Source organism: Thamnophis elegans, chromosome 15 (genome assembly GCF_009769535.1).
Source record: "Thamnophis elegans isolate rThaEle1 chromosome 15, rThaEle1.pri, whole genome shotgun sequence".
Classification (NCBI taxonomy): Eukaryota; Metazoa; Chordata; class Lepidosauria; order Squamata; family Colubridae; genus Thamnophis; species Thamnophis elegans.
Genome location: NC_045555.1, coordinates 7677755 through 7694405, shown reverse-complemented (window position 1 = coordinate 7694405; position 16651 = coordinate 7677755). Strand labels below are relative to the sequence as shown.

The window sequence follows — 16651 nt, the reverse complement described above, 5'->3', positions numbered from 1 at the left end:
AGCCGGCCAGCCAGGGAAGAAGCGGGGGTGGGGGGAGAGCCGCTGCGGCTCATGCGCATTGGCGCGAGCTGACGCCAAAGGCGGGGCCGGCTGGCCGCGGCCGCCGACAGGCTAGGACTGGGCGCCCGCGCGCATGCGCTCCGGGCGGGCTGGCGGCGGAGGGGGCATTACAATGGAAGATGAGGAGGTCGCCGAGAGTTGGGAGGAGGCGGCCGATAGCGGGGTGAGTCCAGCCGAACGACGCCCGGCTCCCGAGCGGGGGCCCCGAGGGGAGACGGGCCGTCCCCCAGGGTGGGAGGGCGAGGGGGGTCAGGCGAGGCATCCCGGGTCGGCCGAGCCTCTTTAGGCCTCTTAAAGGGGCCGTGCCCCCTTTTCCCCCAAACACGTGGTCTGGGCGCCACCGGCTCTCCCTCTGCGCCGGGGACGGTGGGGGGGCGGACAGCCGGGTCTCTCCCCGGTGGGAGGCAGCCCTCCGCAGTAGAGCAGGAAGCGATCTCCGTCGGGGCTGGGAAGTGGGCGCTTCCCAAAAGAAGGAGCCACCTGGAGCGGGAGAGCAGCCCTTCCGCCTGCGGGCGAGGAAGGGAAGGAAGATCCTCTGCGCCCCGGAGGAGGCTTGGACTTCGGATCGCTCGTCCTCCTCCGTCCCCCCACTGCAGCTCCGTATCCCGGCTCAGCCGCCTCCCCGTTGCAGGGATCCTGGAAGTGGAAGGGGGCGGGGGAAGGGCGCCTGCAGGTAGAATAAGGGTATAGAATAGAATAGCAGCGTTGGAAGGGACCTTGGAGGTCTTCTAGTCCTACCCCCTATTTAGGCAGGAAACCCTGCACTACTTCAGTCACATGGCAGTCCAATCTCTTCTTTAAAACTTCCAGTGTTGAAGCATTTACAAGAGTGGAGTAGAATAGAGAATAGAGTAGAATACAGAATAGAATAGAGAATAGGAGTAGAGTAGAATAAGGGAATAGAATAGAATACCAGAGTTGGAAGGGACCTTGGAGGTCTTCTAGTCCAACCCCCTACTTAGGCAGGAAACCCTACACTACTTCAGTCACATGGCAGCCCAACCTCTTCTTTAAAACTTCCAGTGTTGAAGCATTTACAACTACAAGAGTAGAATAGAATAGAGAAGAGAATATAATTCTTTACTGGCCAAATGTGATTGGACACACAAGGAATTTGTCTTTGGTGCATATTCTCTCAGTGTACATAAGAAGACAAGATACATTCCTCAAGAATCATAAGGTACAACACTTAATGATAATCATATCAAGTAAGCAATCAAGAAAGAATCAATACCAATATAAATCGTAAGGATACAAGCGACACAGTTACAGTCCTGCAGTCCTAAGTGGGAGGAGATGGGGGATAGGACCGAGGAGAAGACTAATAGTAATAGTAATGCAGCCTTAGTGAATAGTTTGACAGGGTTGAGGGAATGATTTGTTTACCAGAGTGATGGCGTTCGGGGACAAAACTGTATGTCTAGTTGTTCTAGTGTGCAGTGCTCTATGTTTTGAAGGTAGGAATTGAAACAATTTCTGTCCAGGATGTGAGGGGTTTGATTTGCAGCTAGAGAGGAAATCCTTGGCTTATGTGGGCAGTCCTCGACCTTACAACCATAACGGAGCCCTAACATTGATGTTGCTGAGGCAGATTTTCCTTTAAGTGAGTTTTGCCCCATTTTGCGACCTTTCTTGCCACAGTTGTTAAGGGAACCACAGCCGTCGTTAATGTCAGGAACCTGGTTGTTAAATGAATCTGGCTTCCCCCATGACTTTCGCTTGCGGGAAAAGAGGATCGCTTCTCTCTCTCTCTCCCCCCCCCCTTCTCTCTCTCCTCTCTCTCTCTCTCTCTCTCTCTCTCTCTCTCTCTCTCCTTCTCTCCTCTTTCTCCCCCTGTCTCTCCTCTTTCTCTTTTTCTTTCTCTCTCTCCCTCTCTCTCTCTCTCTCTCTCACACACACACACAGCAACCATCATAAATATGAATCAGCCTCCGAACATAAATCGTGTGACTGTTGGGGATGCTTCAACAGTCAGAAGTGTGAAAGATGGGCGGTGAGTCACTGTTTTTGATGGTGCCGTTGTAACTTCGAGCGAATGAACTGTTGTAAGTCAAGGACTACCGGTAATGTGAAAGTGATAACATCCGGAGAAGCCATTCTTCCCTGCTTTGCTGGTTTCTATGCACTGTCCTTTTGGGGGCTTCTTGCTCTGTGCCCTGTGGAAGTGATAGCAATAGCCCGTAGACTTATATACCGCTTCACAGCCCCCTCTTAAGTGGTTTACAGAGTCAGCCTCCAAACAATCTGGGTCCTCATTTTACCCATCTCGGAGGGACGGAAGGCTGAATCGTCCTTGAGCCAGTCAGAATTGAACTGTTGGTATTGGTCAGAGTTAGCCTGCAATACCGCATTCTGGGAAGGAAGGTAGCACTAGCAATTAGACTTATATACTGCTTCACAGCCCTCTCTAAGCGGTTTACAGAGTCAGCCTCTTGCCCCCAACAATCTGGGTCCTCATTTGACCCACCTCAGAAGGACGTAAGGCTAAGTCAACATTTGAACTGCCAAATTGCAGGCAGTTGGCAGGCAGCAGAAGTAGCCTGCAGCACTGCACTCTAACCACTGCACCACCGTGATAACGCCTGAGAAGGTCCCTCTGCTGTTTTCTTACATGACTTTGGACCACTGTTTCATTCTTCCAGGACTTCAGAGCAGGGGCCAGAAGGATGTACATCCCATGTTGACACTCATCCATCCCAGGGAAGGAAGGAAGGAGGGAGGGAGGGAGAGAGGCTTAGCAACTGTCTGCCAGTAGCCCAAAGGGGAGGTGGCCTGGGGCATCCTTCTAGCTATGTTCCTACAACTCCTCTCTTTTAATATAACAGAGTTGAAAGGAACATTGGAGGTCTTCTAGTCCAACCTCCTGTTTAGGCAGGAAACCCATCACCACTTCTGACACATGGCAGTCCAATCTCTTCTTAAACCTCCAGTGTTGAAGTATTTACAAGAGTGGAGTAAATTAGATTTTTAGGTTTAGGTTTATTGTATTTATATAAATAGAGAATATATGAATAGAGAATAGAGTAGAATACAGAATAGAATAGAGAATAAGAGTAGAGTAGAGTAGAATAAGGAAATAGAATAGAATAGAATAACAGAGTTGGAAGGGACATTGGAGATCTTCTAGTCCAACCTCCTGTTTAGGCAGGAAACCCTACACCACTTCAGACAAGTTGTTATCCAACATCATGTTAAAAACCTCCAGTGTTGGAGCATTCCCAACTTCTGGAGGCAAGTTGTTCCACTAATTAATTGTTCTAACTGTCAGGAAATTTCTCCTTAGTTCTAAGTTGCTTCTCTCCTTGCTTAGTTTCCACCCATTGCTTCTTGTCCTTTCGGGATGCAGGAGCTCCTGCTTGCCTTCTAATTGCGCTTCTAATTCCCGCCTCTTTGTCCAGGATGACCCTTTGAGTGAAGTGAAGACTGTATGAAGGGCAGTCAGTCAGTTTAGTCGGGCGCGGTTTTGGTCGTTCGCCCTTTTGTCGGGTCACGGGTTGCTTCTACCAGCTGCAGATAATTTAATGGGGTGGGTGGGCATTTAATGGGGTGGGTGGGCAATCTTGATGTTCTCTGAAAGAAATTCAGCGGGGAAGGGGTTACCCTCCCAGCTGAAAATGGCGGCATTCGGAGTGGTGATCTGACCTGAACCAAGAGCCCAATTTTGGCCCGTGTAAAACGAACCACTTGGATAAGCTGAAAATCTACCCAGGGGTTTGCGTGTTTTTGAGTTTGCTGGAGAAGAAAACTCATTCAGCCAAGCGAGAGCTTACCTTCACTTTCAAAGATTAACTCGTTCTCCAGACTTTGGACTACAAAGCAGTGACACCTCATTGGGAAGAGCTGTTAGAGGGAATGCCTGCCTGATTGCAAAACCAGCCGCAGGACAGCTGAAGTGTTCTGGCTGGGACTTAGGCCTCCCTTTCCATCAAGGAACGGCCACCGGAACGACCGTTTCCTACACGGCCAACAAAGACAGTTCCAGAAAGCGGCCTTGGTTGAGCTGGGACCACGTCCCTGCTGTGGGAAAACCGCCACCCTTCCGACGCTGTCATACCTGCAAAGATAGTTCAGCCAACTGGCCAGGCTGTTGGGCCACCTCTAGTGGCCTCCCGGGCTTGGGACCAGAGAACTGGTCTCCCAAGGCGGAGAACAGATTCTCATTCTTTTTGCTTACCGATCTTTAATGGGGGCATCCTCTCCCTCCCCCCTCCCATGGTTTTGCCAGTGAGAATGACCAGGCACGTCCTGTGCCCATGATGGTAAGTGTGCCAGTGGAAGTTATCCGAGGCGCTTGGATCAGCAGGGCCCAAAGGCACCGCCTGGGACTCTTAAGCAGAGAAAGCCCGTCTGGTTTTCAGCTGCTCATCTGGGCAACCTACAAAACCGGGCTCTAATTTTATCTCCCTGCTTTGCTCAAATGCGAAGCGTCAGCAGATGCAGCTGCCGATGGATCCCATGTCTGGCATGAGCCCATTGCGATTCTGGTCGGTGGATAAAGTTCACCCTGGGCTCCCTTCCCAGGGAAGGCCTCGGCTTTCTCCATCTGAAAAGCAAAAGGGTTGAGAGGGGGTCTCTATCTATCTATCTATCTACCTACCTACCTACCTACCTACCTACCTACATACCTACCTACCTACCTACCTACCTATCTATCTACCTATCTATCTACCTATCCTCTCTCTCTCATCCATCTTCTCTCTCAATATATCTCTTATCATCTATCTATCTATCTATCTATCTATCTATCTATCTATCTATCTATCTATCCCTTCCTCCTCCCTCCCTCTTTCTCTCCCTCCCCCTCCCCCCTCCCTCCCTTTCCCCCCCCACCCCCCCCCGGGAACCTCTTGATGTTTCAAAGATGAGTTAGTAACCGATGGTGAGATCTGGCATTGTCTTGCCGGGGAAAAGGGAGGGCCAGCTGGTCACTTGGTACTACAAAGTGTCTGGCCCCAGTGGGATGGAACTTGACCCCATGATGTTGCCTTGCAGGAAATAGACAGGCGACTGGAAAAGAAACTGAAGATCAGCCAAAAAGAAAGGTAAGAATCATTCAGTAACTTCCACGCTGGGTATGGCTGGGAAAATAGAGTGGTGTTCTGTTTTTTGTTTGTTTTTTAAAAGATTCCATGTAAAAATAAACAACTGAGCCCTGATTCTGCTGCTTAGTCAGAAAATCTTGATGGGCAACTAAGAGGAATAAGCTTGTCTGTCTGCCTTGCGCTTTAGGGAAATATTTCAGAGGACTGGTTGAAGGGTTGGGGTTTTTTTGTTTTTGTTTCGGCCAACTGCACACAAAAAAATTGTTGCCCCCCTCCTTCCTTCCTTCCAGCAGGAAATCCAAGTCCCCACCCAAAGTGCCGATCGTAATTCAGGACGACAGTCTTCCCTCGGGGCCCCCTCCGCAGATTCGGATCCTGAAGCGGCCCACCAGCAACGGGGTGCTGACCAACCCCAACTCTGCCAGCCGGCCTGCCATCCCGGTGAAGACCCTGGCCCAGAGGGAGGCCGAATACGCAGAGGCCAGGAAGCGGATCCTGGGCAGCGCCAGTCCGGAAGAGGAGCAAGAAAAACCTATCCTTGACAGGTAAGGGAGCCCTGACACAGCGACATTTCTCTTGCCCCACTCTGCCTGCTGAGGGTCAGGCCAGGATCCTGTCCATGCCCAGAAGATGCAGGTGTAGGGCTTGCCAGCTCAGGCTTTTATCCCATTGGGTTCAGCTTAGGGGAAGCCACTTTGAGGGCCTTGGGTCAGTCTTCAATCTGGAGGGAGGTGGGGTACAGCTCTGGGATTGGTTTCCCAAAGGAGCATCTCCTCATGGGCCTCTTTGGGGCTGGACCACCTAGTCCTGTTAGAGCTGCGGCTAAGCTCTACAGAGAATCATTAAAACTGCCCAGAATATCACCCGGCTCCAGCTCCCAGCCCTGGATGACATCTTCGCATCTCTCTGTTCGAGGAAGTTGCGCAACGTTCTCAGAGACTCTTCCCCTCCTGCTTACAATCTTTTTAGACCTTTTTGCCTTCTGGCAGAAGATTCAGAACAATTAAAACTCAGACCGCACATCTTCTGAATAGCTTTTATCCCAGAGCTATAATTGCACTCAACAATGAACTAAAGGGCCACCATCAGTGACAGCACTACTTGGTCTGTTGTGTGGATGCTTGGGTGGTTATGGGGAGGGATTTTTTGGTCGGTGGGTGGGGGTTTGGGGATTGTTATGTGTGTTGGGCCTGGCGTCTGGGGGTTATGTGAACTTCGTTGTATGTGTATACGGTGTACATACGTACAATGACAATAAAGTAAAGTAAGTACCGTATTTTTTGGAGTAAAAGACGCTCCAAAGTATAAGACGCACCTAGATTTTGGGGAGGAAAACAAGGGAAAAATATCTGCCTCTGCCTCTCAGCAATTTGTCTCCTTGCAACCAACAGTACAGACAATATACACTGTTGGAAGTGTTATATTTCAGACTATACTTGTACAGATGTTGTTAAAATTGATGTGCTTTCTGGAAGTATACTGTAGTTATTCTCTGTTATTTAAAAGAATAGCACATTTCAAAACAATAGCACAGGGCGTCTTCAGATCAAGCATTTATTTTAAAAAGCTGTCTATAAATAATAATAAAGCACTCTTCAGAAAACAAGTCTAATAATTTGAACATTGTATAGGCATTTATAGTTGCTGACTTGCCTCCTTGCAGCAAACAGCCTGATTAGCACAAGGAAAAAAAAATCTGCCTCCCAGCAATTTGCTATTTGGAGCAAACAGTAAGTTTCAATTTCAATTTCTCCCGATCATCAGCTGTTAGATGCTGCAGGGATTGCTATAGTTTATTGAAGCCTCACAAGCCCCCATTTGCTACAAAGAGGTAAATTGCTGGGAGGCAGAGGCTGAAGGGTGGGGGTGAGTGGGTGGGGCTACATTCAGTGTATAAGACACACCCACATTTCCACCCTTTTTAAGGGGGGGAGGTGTGTCTTATACTCCGAAAAATACGGTAAGTATAATTTCTCCTACAGACTTGGGGGGGGGGAGCTTTTTTAGCTAGACTGAGTGTTGTTCTTATCTCTCCCCCACCTTTTCCCCCTCAGGCCCACAAGGATCTCCCAGCCAGAAGACCCCAGGCCGCCCAGCAATGTAATCAGGCAGCCACTGGGCCCCGACGGTTCGCAGGGCTTCAAGCAACGCAGATAGGCTTGGCCGGCCGACCAGCCAGTATGAAAGCAGGGTGCTCCCCCCTCTCCTCAGCAGACCAATGGACCTGAGCCACAGGGGTGGGACTTGCCCCAAGCGTCCCCTTGGCTCCTTGCCTCGTGTGACCCTCAGCCCAGGCACTGGGACTCCTGCTGCGCCTGCCCCGTAGACTTGACATGCCAAGGAGGGCGTGCCGAGGGAGGCACAGGCGGTGGGGCAGGTTTCTCCTCCGGGGGAACCGGGTTGCTGCAACGCGCCGCCTGCTGAAGCGGGGGCTCCTCCCTCCCCTCGCAAAGGAATGACTTCTCCCGTTGGCGTCTCCCTCTGGCATTGGAAGTAGCAGGGTGGCGTGGCGGGGGAGAAGCGGCTCTGCTTTTCGACATGCGCATGTCGGGGTGTGTTGCCTTTGGAGCAAGGTGCAAACGGGGTGGGTGGGCGGAAGGTGTGCGCAAAAAATGGTGTGATCCTTTGCTTTGGGGAACGGGATGGCTCTGGAGCCTTCACGCATGGGAAGAAGAAGAAGAAAAGGGGGTGTGTTAGCTGTTTAACTTGTTTAATCTCTGAGAAACGGTAGTCTCTAGTGTTGAGAAAGGAGGGGAGGCGGGGAGAAAGGTGGCGGCGGGTGACCTCTTCCCCTTCCTGCTTACTGCCGCTTGGAACGAGCAGAGGAAGGCGTGTCGTGGCGGCAGCCGTCTTCCCACAAAGGCCAGCTCCGCTGCTTCGCGAGCCCAACAGAGACCCCAGTGCCTCTGCCTCTGCGGGCCGAGTATGGGCGGAAGGGATTGCCCTGCCCTCCCGGTCTTCACCAGCACTCCCTTTGCCTCTTGGTGCTGCTTCCGATCAAAGATGGGGGGGAGGGCTGCTTTTCGCCACTAGGACTCTTGCGCTAGGAATAGAGTAGGTTCCTGTCTCCCCATCACGCCCTGCTGGGTCCTCATGAGGATGCAGGCAGCGGGCCCAAGTGTTGCTTGTGCTGGCCAGCTGGAGGGCCCCGAGCAGTAAGGCGTTTGGTCCTGTTGGTTCTTGGTCAATCTGCCATTGGGAAGGCAAAGAAGTTGGGGGGTAGCAAGGTCTAGAAATCTGGAAAAGGCCGGAGATCAGATTTCCTTCCCTCTCGAAATGGGGTGGGGGGGTCACCAAAGTCTTAATCACAGGTCTAGGCGCCATTTTCAAGATGGCCTCCGGAGGAGAACGGATTTACAGTGATGGGAGGGATCACTCTGTGGCTTGCGCCCCCCCCCCCCCAAGCAATACTCTTTTTAGCTTTTTTCCAGTTGGTCAGACAAAAAAAAACACTGGAGGGAAGGGGGCTGGTTTAAGAGACCCTGCCCAAAGATGTCAAGTGTCCGGACCAGCTGGGGCTTCACTCCCTAGCAGCCATATTGAGGGGGCGGGCGGAGGTGGAGAGCCTTCCCCCCTCCCCACACCACTTCCAGGTGCCTGGGCTAGCTCGCTTCACTGTGTTTCCCAAGTCTGCCTTTCGGTTTTGCTGCCTGGTGTAGAAAGGGACACCTCGGAGTTTGGGGAGGGGGGTCTGTCAAGGGGGGGGGGAATTCCCACCCTTAAAAATCCTCTTTCCCGCTGGGAGAGGAGGGAATGCCTCCGGCTGTCGTGCAAGAAGAGGGTGTTAAGTGTGTCTATATATGTGTGTGGGGCAGGGGGGGGTTTGGGGGTGCCGGAACAGGTGTCTCTTTGTACATCAACACAGGATGTTGTATCACAACACGGCAAAAGGAGTAACCAGTCAAAAGAGTAATAATAACAATAATAATAGAAATAAAAACTACCTGTGTACAAAAAAGTGAAAAAAACCTGGCTGGCCCTTCAGTGGGTAACCCTCTCTTTCCATCTGCCTCTCTCTTCCCACTTGGCTTGGCTGATCCCCACATTTTCTGGCTGGCTTCCCCCCCCTCCCCCCATTTCTGTTTGAAACCCGGGTTGCCTCTCCCCTTTTCTAACCGCAGAGTAACTCACTACCGGCTGGCCCTTCCCAGAACCGGCCTCCATTTTCGGGGTCAGGATCTGGGCCTCTTTCTTTCGACCCTCCCTTTGGATTCTAAATACCAGAGGCCCCCAAACTTGGCAACTTGAAGACTTGTGGACTTCAACTCCTAGAATTCTCCAGTCTGCTGGCTGAAGAATTCTAGGAGTTGAAGTCCACAAGTCGGCAACTTTTAAAACTTGTGGATTGGCTGAAGAATTCTGGGAGTTGAAGTCCACAAGTCTTAAAAGTTGCCAGGTTTGGGGACCTCTGCTAAAAGGCGGAAGGGCGCGTCGCTTGAGCAGCTTTTCCCACGGCGGCGGATCGACTTCGAGCAACTTTTCCTACGGCAGCGGCGGCTCTTCGCCACCAACTGGGAGCTTTGGTTTTTCGGCTCCCGTGACTGGATCCCTGGGGGTGGGGGGAGCGTCAAGAGGAAGGCAAAGACCCCGCCCCCATGACCTAATGGGGGAGGGGGCGTCCGAGGCTCAGCCGATCACGGACCAGGGTGGTGGTTGCTGTGGACCCGCGGACCGGGAAGCGGCACCCTTCGGAGGAAGAGTCTCTTTTTGTGGAGGAGGTCTGCTTTGTGGGAAGGGAGGGATCGGCGCTAAAGCCCCCGCCCCTCCACCGAAGAACTTCTCTTCCAGGCAGCGCTTGCCCTTCGCGGACGAAAGATTTACACGCTGTGTTTGAAATAAACGCGTTAACTTTTTTTTCAAGTTTTCCTGCTTCTCATTCCCCGGGGCGAGGGGAGCTTTGAGGTGGGGTGGGGGGGTCAGGCAGGGCAGAGCCGGATCGGATTCCCCCCCCCCCCCACCGGCCGGGAGTCGGGATGCTCTGCTCCTCCCACCCGCCAGGGGCCGCCAGAGCCGCTTTATTAAGACACAAAGGCGCCTTCGGCGGGGTTTCGCCTTTCTCACCCGCCCGCCCGCGGCTAGGAAGTGACGGCAGGTGTTGCTGGAGAGGAGGCTCCTGCGCATGCCCGGAAGAGCCCAGCGTTCCGGTGAGGGGGCGAAGATGGCAGAAAGCGAAGACTACGAGTCCGTCTTGTGCGTCAAGCCGGAGGTCCACGTCTACCGGGTGCCCCCGCGCGCCTCCAACCGCGGCTATCGGTGAGCCTCCCCCGTCCCCCATGTCGCTTTGCCCTCGTGGGGCGGTGCGGGGTTCCCAACTCCCATCATCCCCGGCTGAGTTGACCGGCTCCCCGGTGCCGCCGAGGAAAATCTGCTGCGCTGAGGCTGGGTCCTGCGCTTGCGCAGAGATCATCTGCACACGTTTCCCACCCACTCCCTACTTCCTAAAGGGAAAAGGGGGAGCCGGTCGGGCTAGCTGGTTTTTTCCTCCTGCCGCTAGTGCCGCGGAGTGGCAGCTGGACCAGCCGACTTGGAGCGGCCGAATGCGCATCACAGCCCGCGGCAGCGTGGCCTTCATTAAGCTGGAGGACAAGAATTCGGGTAAGGGGGCCGCCCGGGTGGCTGAGGGTCTCCCTGGAGGGCAGTGGTCGGGCAGGTTAAACAGCCCGAGGCAGCAGCGGACCGGCTGCCCACCTGACTCTCCTTCCCTCCCCCAGGAGAGCTTTTCGCCCAGGCTTCCGTGGACCAGTTTCCTGGGATTGCTGTGGAAAGCGTGACGGACTCGAGCCGATACTTTGTCATCCGGGTTGAAGATGGGAATGGTACGACAGGTGAGATTGGAAAGGACCTTGCAGGTCATCTAGTCCAACCCCCTGGCCAAGCAGCAGACCCTACATCTGCTTCTACCTAGAATTGAACTCACAACCTCCTGATAGTGAGGCGAGAGCTCCACCTCTAGGCCACAGCAGTCCCTTGCTTTGGATCCAGCTCTCTGGGTGGGGGGGGAGGGGATGCAGTTGTTTGGGGGGGGCAAAGCTGATTATAATTTTATGTGGAAAGCCTCCTCTGTGGCATCTGACCTTGGTGCTGATGGTGGGGGCTTTCCCAGGTGCTTGGGTAAAAGGGATAGCAGTCATTGTAAGCGAACCTGGTGAAACACACTCTTCGTTTCCTTCCTTAAGTGGTGTGCAAGGCTGTGGGCAGCCCTTCCTTGGGCCATCCGCTTCCCCTCTTCTCTATTTGTCCGGCTGCTTCCCAATCTGGGCTCCTCCTGAGTCTCTAAACTTCCGCTTGGCTCTCCTCTCTCAATGCCTCTCCTTGTTTGATACGCCGAATCTTCTTTGCTATCCACGGTAACTCTCTAATTAACCAGCTCCATGGGCATCTCAGTGTGGCTGCGGCCCATCCTGGCAGATATGCACTGTGAGGATGGAGGCTGAACTCTCGGCACCCCCTCCCTTGTGGGCCTGTGGCTTCTCACTTGGTCAGCAGCCTGTGTAGAGAGGGCCCTTTGGGTGGCTCTTGCTGCAAACTGGAGCTGCGTGTGCCATGCTTTGGGTACGACTCAGCCTTCCTGAGGTCTCTGTTTCAGGCTTCCTGCTGGGCTAACCTACAGCCAGCGACTTCCGCCGCCTTCCTGAGCTTAGTTTTCCTTACAGGGCGCCGTGCATTCATCGGAATTGGCTTTGTTGACCGAGGGGATGCTTTTGACTTCAATGTGGCGCTGCAAGATCATTTCAAGTGAGCAGCCTTTCCTTGGTGCCAGAACTCTGCTGGAGGTCAGGAAGGGAAATCAGCAGCACGGTCTCCCATGACCAATCACAGCTGATCCTTCTTTGACGTGGACCCGCCACTCAAAACCTGGCAAAAATCTGGCATCTGGGAACAAAACAGATAACCTTTGTTTATATCATGCATTACATTTATTCGCTGCCCGTCCCGCTGTCATGCAACCCTGGGAGATTTGAATTCTGATAAAACAAATATAAAAGATCAACACAGTAAGACAATAAATGTATTAAAAATGAAGAGTAAATAGCTAAGGTAGCCAGAGGCCAGAGGAGGTATTCAGCAGGTCCTGACCAGTTCTGGAGAACTGGTAGTGAAAATTTTAAGTAGTTCAGAGAACCAGTAAATAGCACCTCTAATTGGCCCCGCCCCATTTATTCTCTGCCTCCTGTCCCAGCTGATCTGGAGGGAATGGAAATTTTGCAGTAACCTTCCCCTGGAGTGGGGAGGGAATGGAGATTTTACAGTATCCTTCCCCTGCCATGCCCACCAAGCCACACCCATGGAACTGGTAGTAAAAGTTTTTGAATCCTCCCACTGCACAGATTCCATCACTGGTTGTTTCTCACCCCTTGTTTCCTGCTCTAGAGGGAAATACAAATATGGGAGGCCACCTTTGCTATGTGGATTTATTTTCCAGGAAAAAAATGTCTGTCTTAAGTAACTGGCTTCTCCAAGGAGGAAAGGCTTCCTCCCCACATCTTTTCTTGCTCTCCACCGCGTTTTCTTCTTTCTCTCTCTCTCTCTCTCTCCCTCTCTCTCTGCAGGTGGGTCAAGCAACAGACCGAGTTGGCCAAAGAAGCCCAAAACCCAACCCAGGTGCCCAAACTTGACCTGGGCTTCAAGGATGGGCAGACCATCACGCTCAGCATTGGGGTGAGAAAGACCTTGGGGGTTTTTTATCCAGGGTTGTGGAAGCAAGACAGACGTGTTGTGGTCCACCAGCGGCCAGCACAGCTGACAGCAGAATCGAGCAGTGAGGAGGTTGGGGAGGAACATGGGCCAGTCCTAGAGTCTGGGGAAGGCTCTGATGAGGGCTCTGTGTCGGAGGCAGAGTGGGGGTCAGAGCCGTATGCCAGCTATCAGGTGTCTTTGGAGTCAGACATCAGTGAAGCAGAAGAGCAGCTGGAGCCTGTTCCCAGTGTACGCATGCGCAGAGTTGCCAGACAAAGGGAACAGTTAAAGAACGGGTCGACTTGGGAGTAAGGCCACAGGTGGACGATGAACGGCCCCTTCCAGAGGACATAAAAGAGGAGCAAAAGGGGAGTGGAGTTTGCAGGAGACAATTCACTTAATTGGTTCTTGACTCTCTGAGACTCCTTGCCAAGTTTTGCAGATATCGGCCTGGCAGCTCTCCAAGCCAGATAAGGTCTGTGACCGTAAATCCTCCCTTGAAAGACTTTGCTGGATGTGAATGAGCAGAGTTCACAACAAATTAATAAAAGGGTTTTTTGTGGGGACCAGGAGTTTGCTTCATGCTCTCAGGAAGCCTCGGTCAGAACAAGATGCAGTCAGGTGTGCTTACAAGGCTCGGTGGTGCAGTTGGCCCTTTGCTAGCTCGGTGGGTGATTTCTGCCATGTTTGAGTCGCGGGAAGGGAAGCAGAACCTGGAGCCCGACATTTGAGAAAGAAGTGAGGGGAAATCCCTCCTCCTCAGGCTAATTTCTGTCCTCAAGTGGGAGGCTTCCAAGTCCGCCTGAAGCTTTTTGGTCTTCCTCCCCAGAACATGAAAAAAAAAGACGGCTCCTTGGGAAGTAAGCCACGAACTGCTGACAACGCGGGGCTCCCCTTCTCCCCCCGCCTCCAGGGGAAAGACCCCCTTCCTCCCCACACCGGAAGAGCAGCTTCCCTTGCCTCCTCTGGGAACATCGGTAGATGCTGTCCAAACAGGTCTGTCTGGCTCCTTGGAGTGGGGTGGGGGGGATTCACTTTGGTACCAAATTGGAAAAGGGAGCTCCTGCCTTTCAGACTTCTTGAGTTGTCTGGTAGTAGATGGGATCAGCCAGGGCCTTTTACATCCACTCTGAGGACCACACACCTCATTTTTGCCCATCATCTAGCTCAGCGGTAATCAATTGGTGGTCCGTGAGAAAATCTTTGATGGTCCGCAGAAAAATTATTTGCATTTTTTATATTGCACCAAATCAGGGGTCCTTAAACTACGCCCCCTGGGATGGATATGTGCAATGAACCTTTGTGTTGCTGTAGAGTCTCCCCTTTCGGGGTCTTTTTGTATGGATCGAAAGGGGGTAGAAATTCCAACTTGGGGTCTACTTCAGCCTTCTTGTTGGGGGCTTTGGGTGAAGGCTGGAGGGAAGCGCTGCTGGTGGCGAAGAGCCAGAGGGCCTCGTTCCACTGAAACTGCATCATGGCCTGGAACTGGCTGACCATCTCAGCCTACTGAGACTCCAGTCACCGGTAACCTGGCTTTGCACTCCCACAGGTCTTCCCTCTGCTTGGAAAGCCTATGCTCCTAGTCCTCAGTGAGGTGCTTCTGCTGAGCCTCCTTCTTGACCAGATCCAATTTGAACTGAGCTGTTTTGCCAACTCTTTCTCATGGGGGCTGCTTAGCTCCAGCAACTGCTTCCTGTTAGGGCCCTAAGGAGCCCGGGCGGGCAGGCAAGGAATGGCTGGGAGGGGAGGGGTGAGTAGAGGCCGGTGAGGCGCTCCTCGATGTGACATAAGCTGGCCATGCCCACTCAGTCACATGACCACCTAGCCATGCCCACCCAGCCGGGTCATTAGGCAGATCATATTACTGGTCTGTGGGATTTAAAATTACGAATTTAGTGGTCCCTGAGATCCAAACGTTTGGGGACCCCTGATCTAGCTGTCTCTTAGTAGAGGCATCAGTTATGTAAGGGTTATTTTAAAAAAAATGGATACATGCTAAGTAACAGGCTTCTCTTTGCCAGCTCAGACAAAAGCCCTTTCACCGAGCAGCATCTGGAAACGGGAAATACAAAGCTAACCTCTTTCTCTCCCCCTTTGTTTGCCAACAGATGTTGCCGAGTCTCGGCCCTCACAGCCGCCAAGTTCTTCAAGAGAAGCTTCTGTAGACATTTGGGGAGATTTCACCACAGCTTCTGGGTGAGAACGAGATGCCCCTTTTGTCATGTTTTGGGAGGATAAGTCCTGCCCCAGCACATTCTCTCTCCCCCAAAGGACAGAGGAACTGTTGTGTCCATACAGTGTGTGAATTGTCTCGAAGTCCTGCACCATGAAAAATTTAGCATTTTTGTCTCTTTTTTATTGTTATATAGCTTAGATTAGGGACGTGGTGGCTCAGTGGCTGAGATGCTGAGGTTGTCGATCAGAAAGGTCAGCAGTTTGGTGGTTCGAATCCCTAGCACCACGTAACGGAGTGAGCTCCCGTTACTTATCCCAGCTTCTGCCAACCTAACAGTTTGAAAGTACATAAAAATGCAAGTAGAAAAATAGGGACTTCCCCACTTGTCCCAGCTGGGGCCATTTCTCACAGCATTTCCCCCCCCCCCCCCCCCCAGGGCCAATGTTGTGGCCCGCCAACAGAGTCCCGGCAGGAAGTTGGGGAGGAACATGGGCCAGTCCTGGGGCTGAGGAAAGCTCGAACGAGGGCTCTTCATCAGCAGCAGAGAGGGAGCTAGACAGCAGTGAGGCAGAGGAATAGCTGGAGCCCATTCCCAGTGTGCGCATGCACAGAACTGCCAGAAGACAAGAACAACTGAGAAAACAGCGTCGACTTGGGAGTAAAGCCACATCTTGGAGGTGATTGGCCCCTCCCGTAGGAAACAAAAGAGCGAAAGGGGGAGGGGGCTTTTGCAGGAAACAATTTGTTCCTTCAGTCATTTCAAGAGAGGAAGGTTCTGTTTGTGACTATAAGAGACTCTGCCACATTTTGCCTTGCCCTGCATTTGGAAACTAGTTATCTGGCAGCTTGCCAAACGAGATAAGGTTCGTGTTGGTAAACATTCCTCTGAAAGACTGTTTCCCAAGCCTTGCTGACTGTGAATGAAAGGAATTCACAGTCGGGTAAACAAACAAGGTTTTGCAGACTCTGCTTCATGCTTTCTAAGGAAGCTTGGGTGTTTTTGTCTCCTTGTAGGTCCGGCTCTCAGCCTCAGCAGAACTCTGGTTGGGTCCAGTTCTGAAGTCGAGGGGAGAAGGCCCAAAGATCAAGGAGGAGGGACCCCCCCCTTTCGTAGCCTTGACGACCAGGGAGATGATGGGCCGCCCCCCCCCGCTGGCTCTTGCAAACAGATCCTCTGCCTTGGATGGGTTTGACTTTGGCTTCGGATCTCGTGGCGAGGCAGAGGGAGGGCAAAAAACCCTGCAAACATCACCTTGCTCTCTCTTCCTCCGCCATCACCTGGTGTTGTGTGTGTGTGTATATGTGTGTATGTAGTGGTTGTGTGTGTAAGCTGAGATCATTTCGCCTGCTCTTCTGCCTCTTTCCAAGAGGAGCAATATACTTTGGGAGGGGTGGGGGGTGAATGGTGTGTGCCCACTCCTCCACGACGGAGGATAACCCAACAATGTTGGCTTAGTTAGGATCAGCACCCAAAGTGTTGGGAAGTGGCCTTTGGGACGCCTTCAAGGTGGCTGCCTTTTGGAAGGGACTTCCGCCCCGAGGGGCTTGACCGCATCGTTTTCTCCTCTCCGCGGGACTCCCGTTGGAGTCTTTTCTCTCTTGCACTCCGTGTGTCTCGAATAATAAATAAAACTTTACTCGCCAGCCAGCCTCGCAGTTCTTTTGAATTGACCGTCGCGGGTGAGCCGGAATGGCC

The 16651-nt window shown here is 52.5% G+C and overlaps 2 protein-coding genes across 5 annotated transcripts; both read left to right on the top strand.

Moving 5' to 3' along the window:
• The first annotated feature begins 115 nt into the window (after positions 1–115).
• Positions 116–9016, top strand: SZRD1 (SUZ RNA binding domain containing 1). 4 transcript variants are annotated; one of them, XM_032232009.1, is made up of 4 exons: positions 116–223; positions 5053–5102; positions 5396–5647; positions 7157–9016. In XM_032232009.1, the coding sequence occupies exons 1-4, from the start codon at positions 134–136 to the stop codon at positions 7257–7259; spliced, it is 495 nt and encodes a 164-aa protein (XP_032087900.1). In that variant the 5' UTR covers positions 116–133; the 3' UTR covers positions 7260–9016. The 4 variants fall into 4 exon arrangements, with proteins under 4 accessions (XP_032087900.1, XP_032087898.1, XP_032087902.1 ...); XM_032232007.1 differs by having other exon boundaries at positions 117–223; positions 5393–5647; XM_032232011.1 differs by lacking the exon at positions 116–223 and adding an exon at positions 3679–4319.
• Positions 9017–9439: 423 nt separating this feature from the next.
• Positions 9440–16599, top strand: NECAP2 (NECAP endocytosis associated 2). The gene is made up of 8 exons (XM_032231708.1): positions 9440–10355; positions 10597–10697; positions 10814–10927; positions 11756–11837; positions 12653–12761; positions 13609–13775; positions 14888–14975; positions 15970–16599. The coding sequence occupies exons 1-8, from the start codon at positions 10222–10224 to the stop codon at positions 16267–16269; spliced, it is 1095 nt and encodes a 364-aa protein (XP_032087599.1). The 5' UTR covers positions 9440–10221; the 3' UTR covers positions 16270–16599.
• The last annotated feature ends 52 nt before the right edge of the window (positions 16600–16651 follow it).

What these genes read in the sequence shown, in the direction of transcription:
- SZRD1 (XM_032232007.1), top strand. Translation starts at nt 134, where the DNA reads ATGCGCTCCGGGCGGGCTGGCGGCGGAGGGGGCATTACAATGGAAGAT. An exon ending in AGGAGGCGGCCGATAGCGGG is followed by an intron (nt 224 to 5,052) that starts GTGAGTCCAGCC and finishes GTTGCCTTGCAG; the next exon opens with GAAATAGACAGGCGACTGGA. An exon ending in AAGATCAGCCAAAAAGAAAG is followed by an intron (nt 5,103 to 5,392) that starts GTAAGAATCATT and finishes CCTTCCTTCCAG; the next exon opens with CAGGAAATCCAAGTCCCCAC.
- NECAP2 (XM_032231708.1), top strand. Translation starts at nt 10,222, where the DNA reads ATGCCCGGAAGAGCCCAGCGTTCCGGTGAGGGGGCGAAGATGGCAGAA. An exon ending in AGATGGGAATGGTACGACAG is followed by an intron (nt 10,928 to 11,755) that starts GTGAGATTGGAA and finishes TTTTCCTTACAG; the next exon opens with GGCGCCGTGCATTCATCGGA. An exon ending in GATTTCACCACAGCTTCTGG is followed by an intron (nt 14,976 to 15,969) that starts GTGAGAACGAGA and finishes GTCTCCTTGTAG; the next exon opens with GTCCGGCTCTCAGCCTCAGC.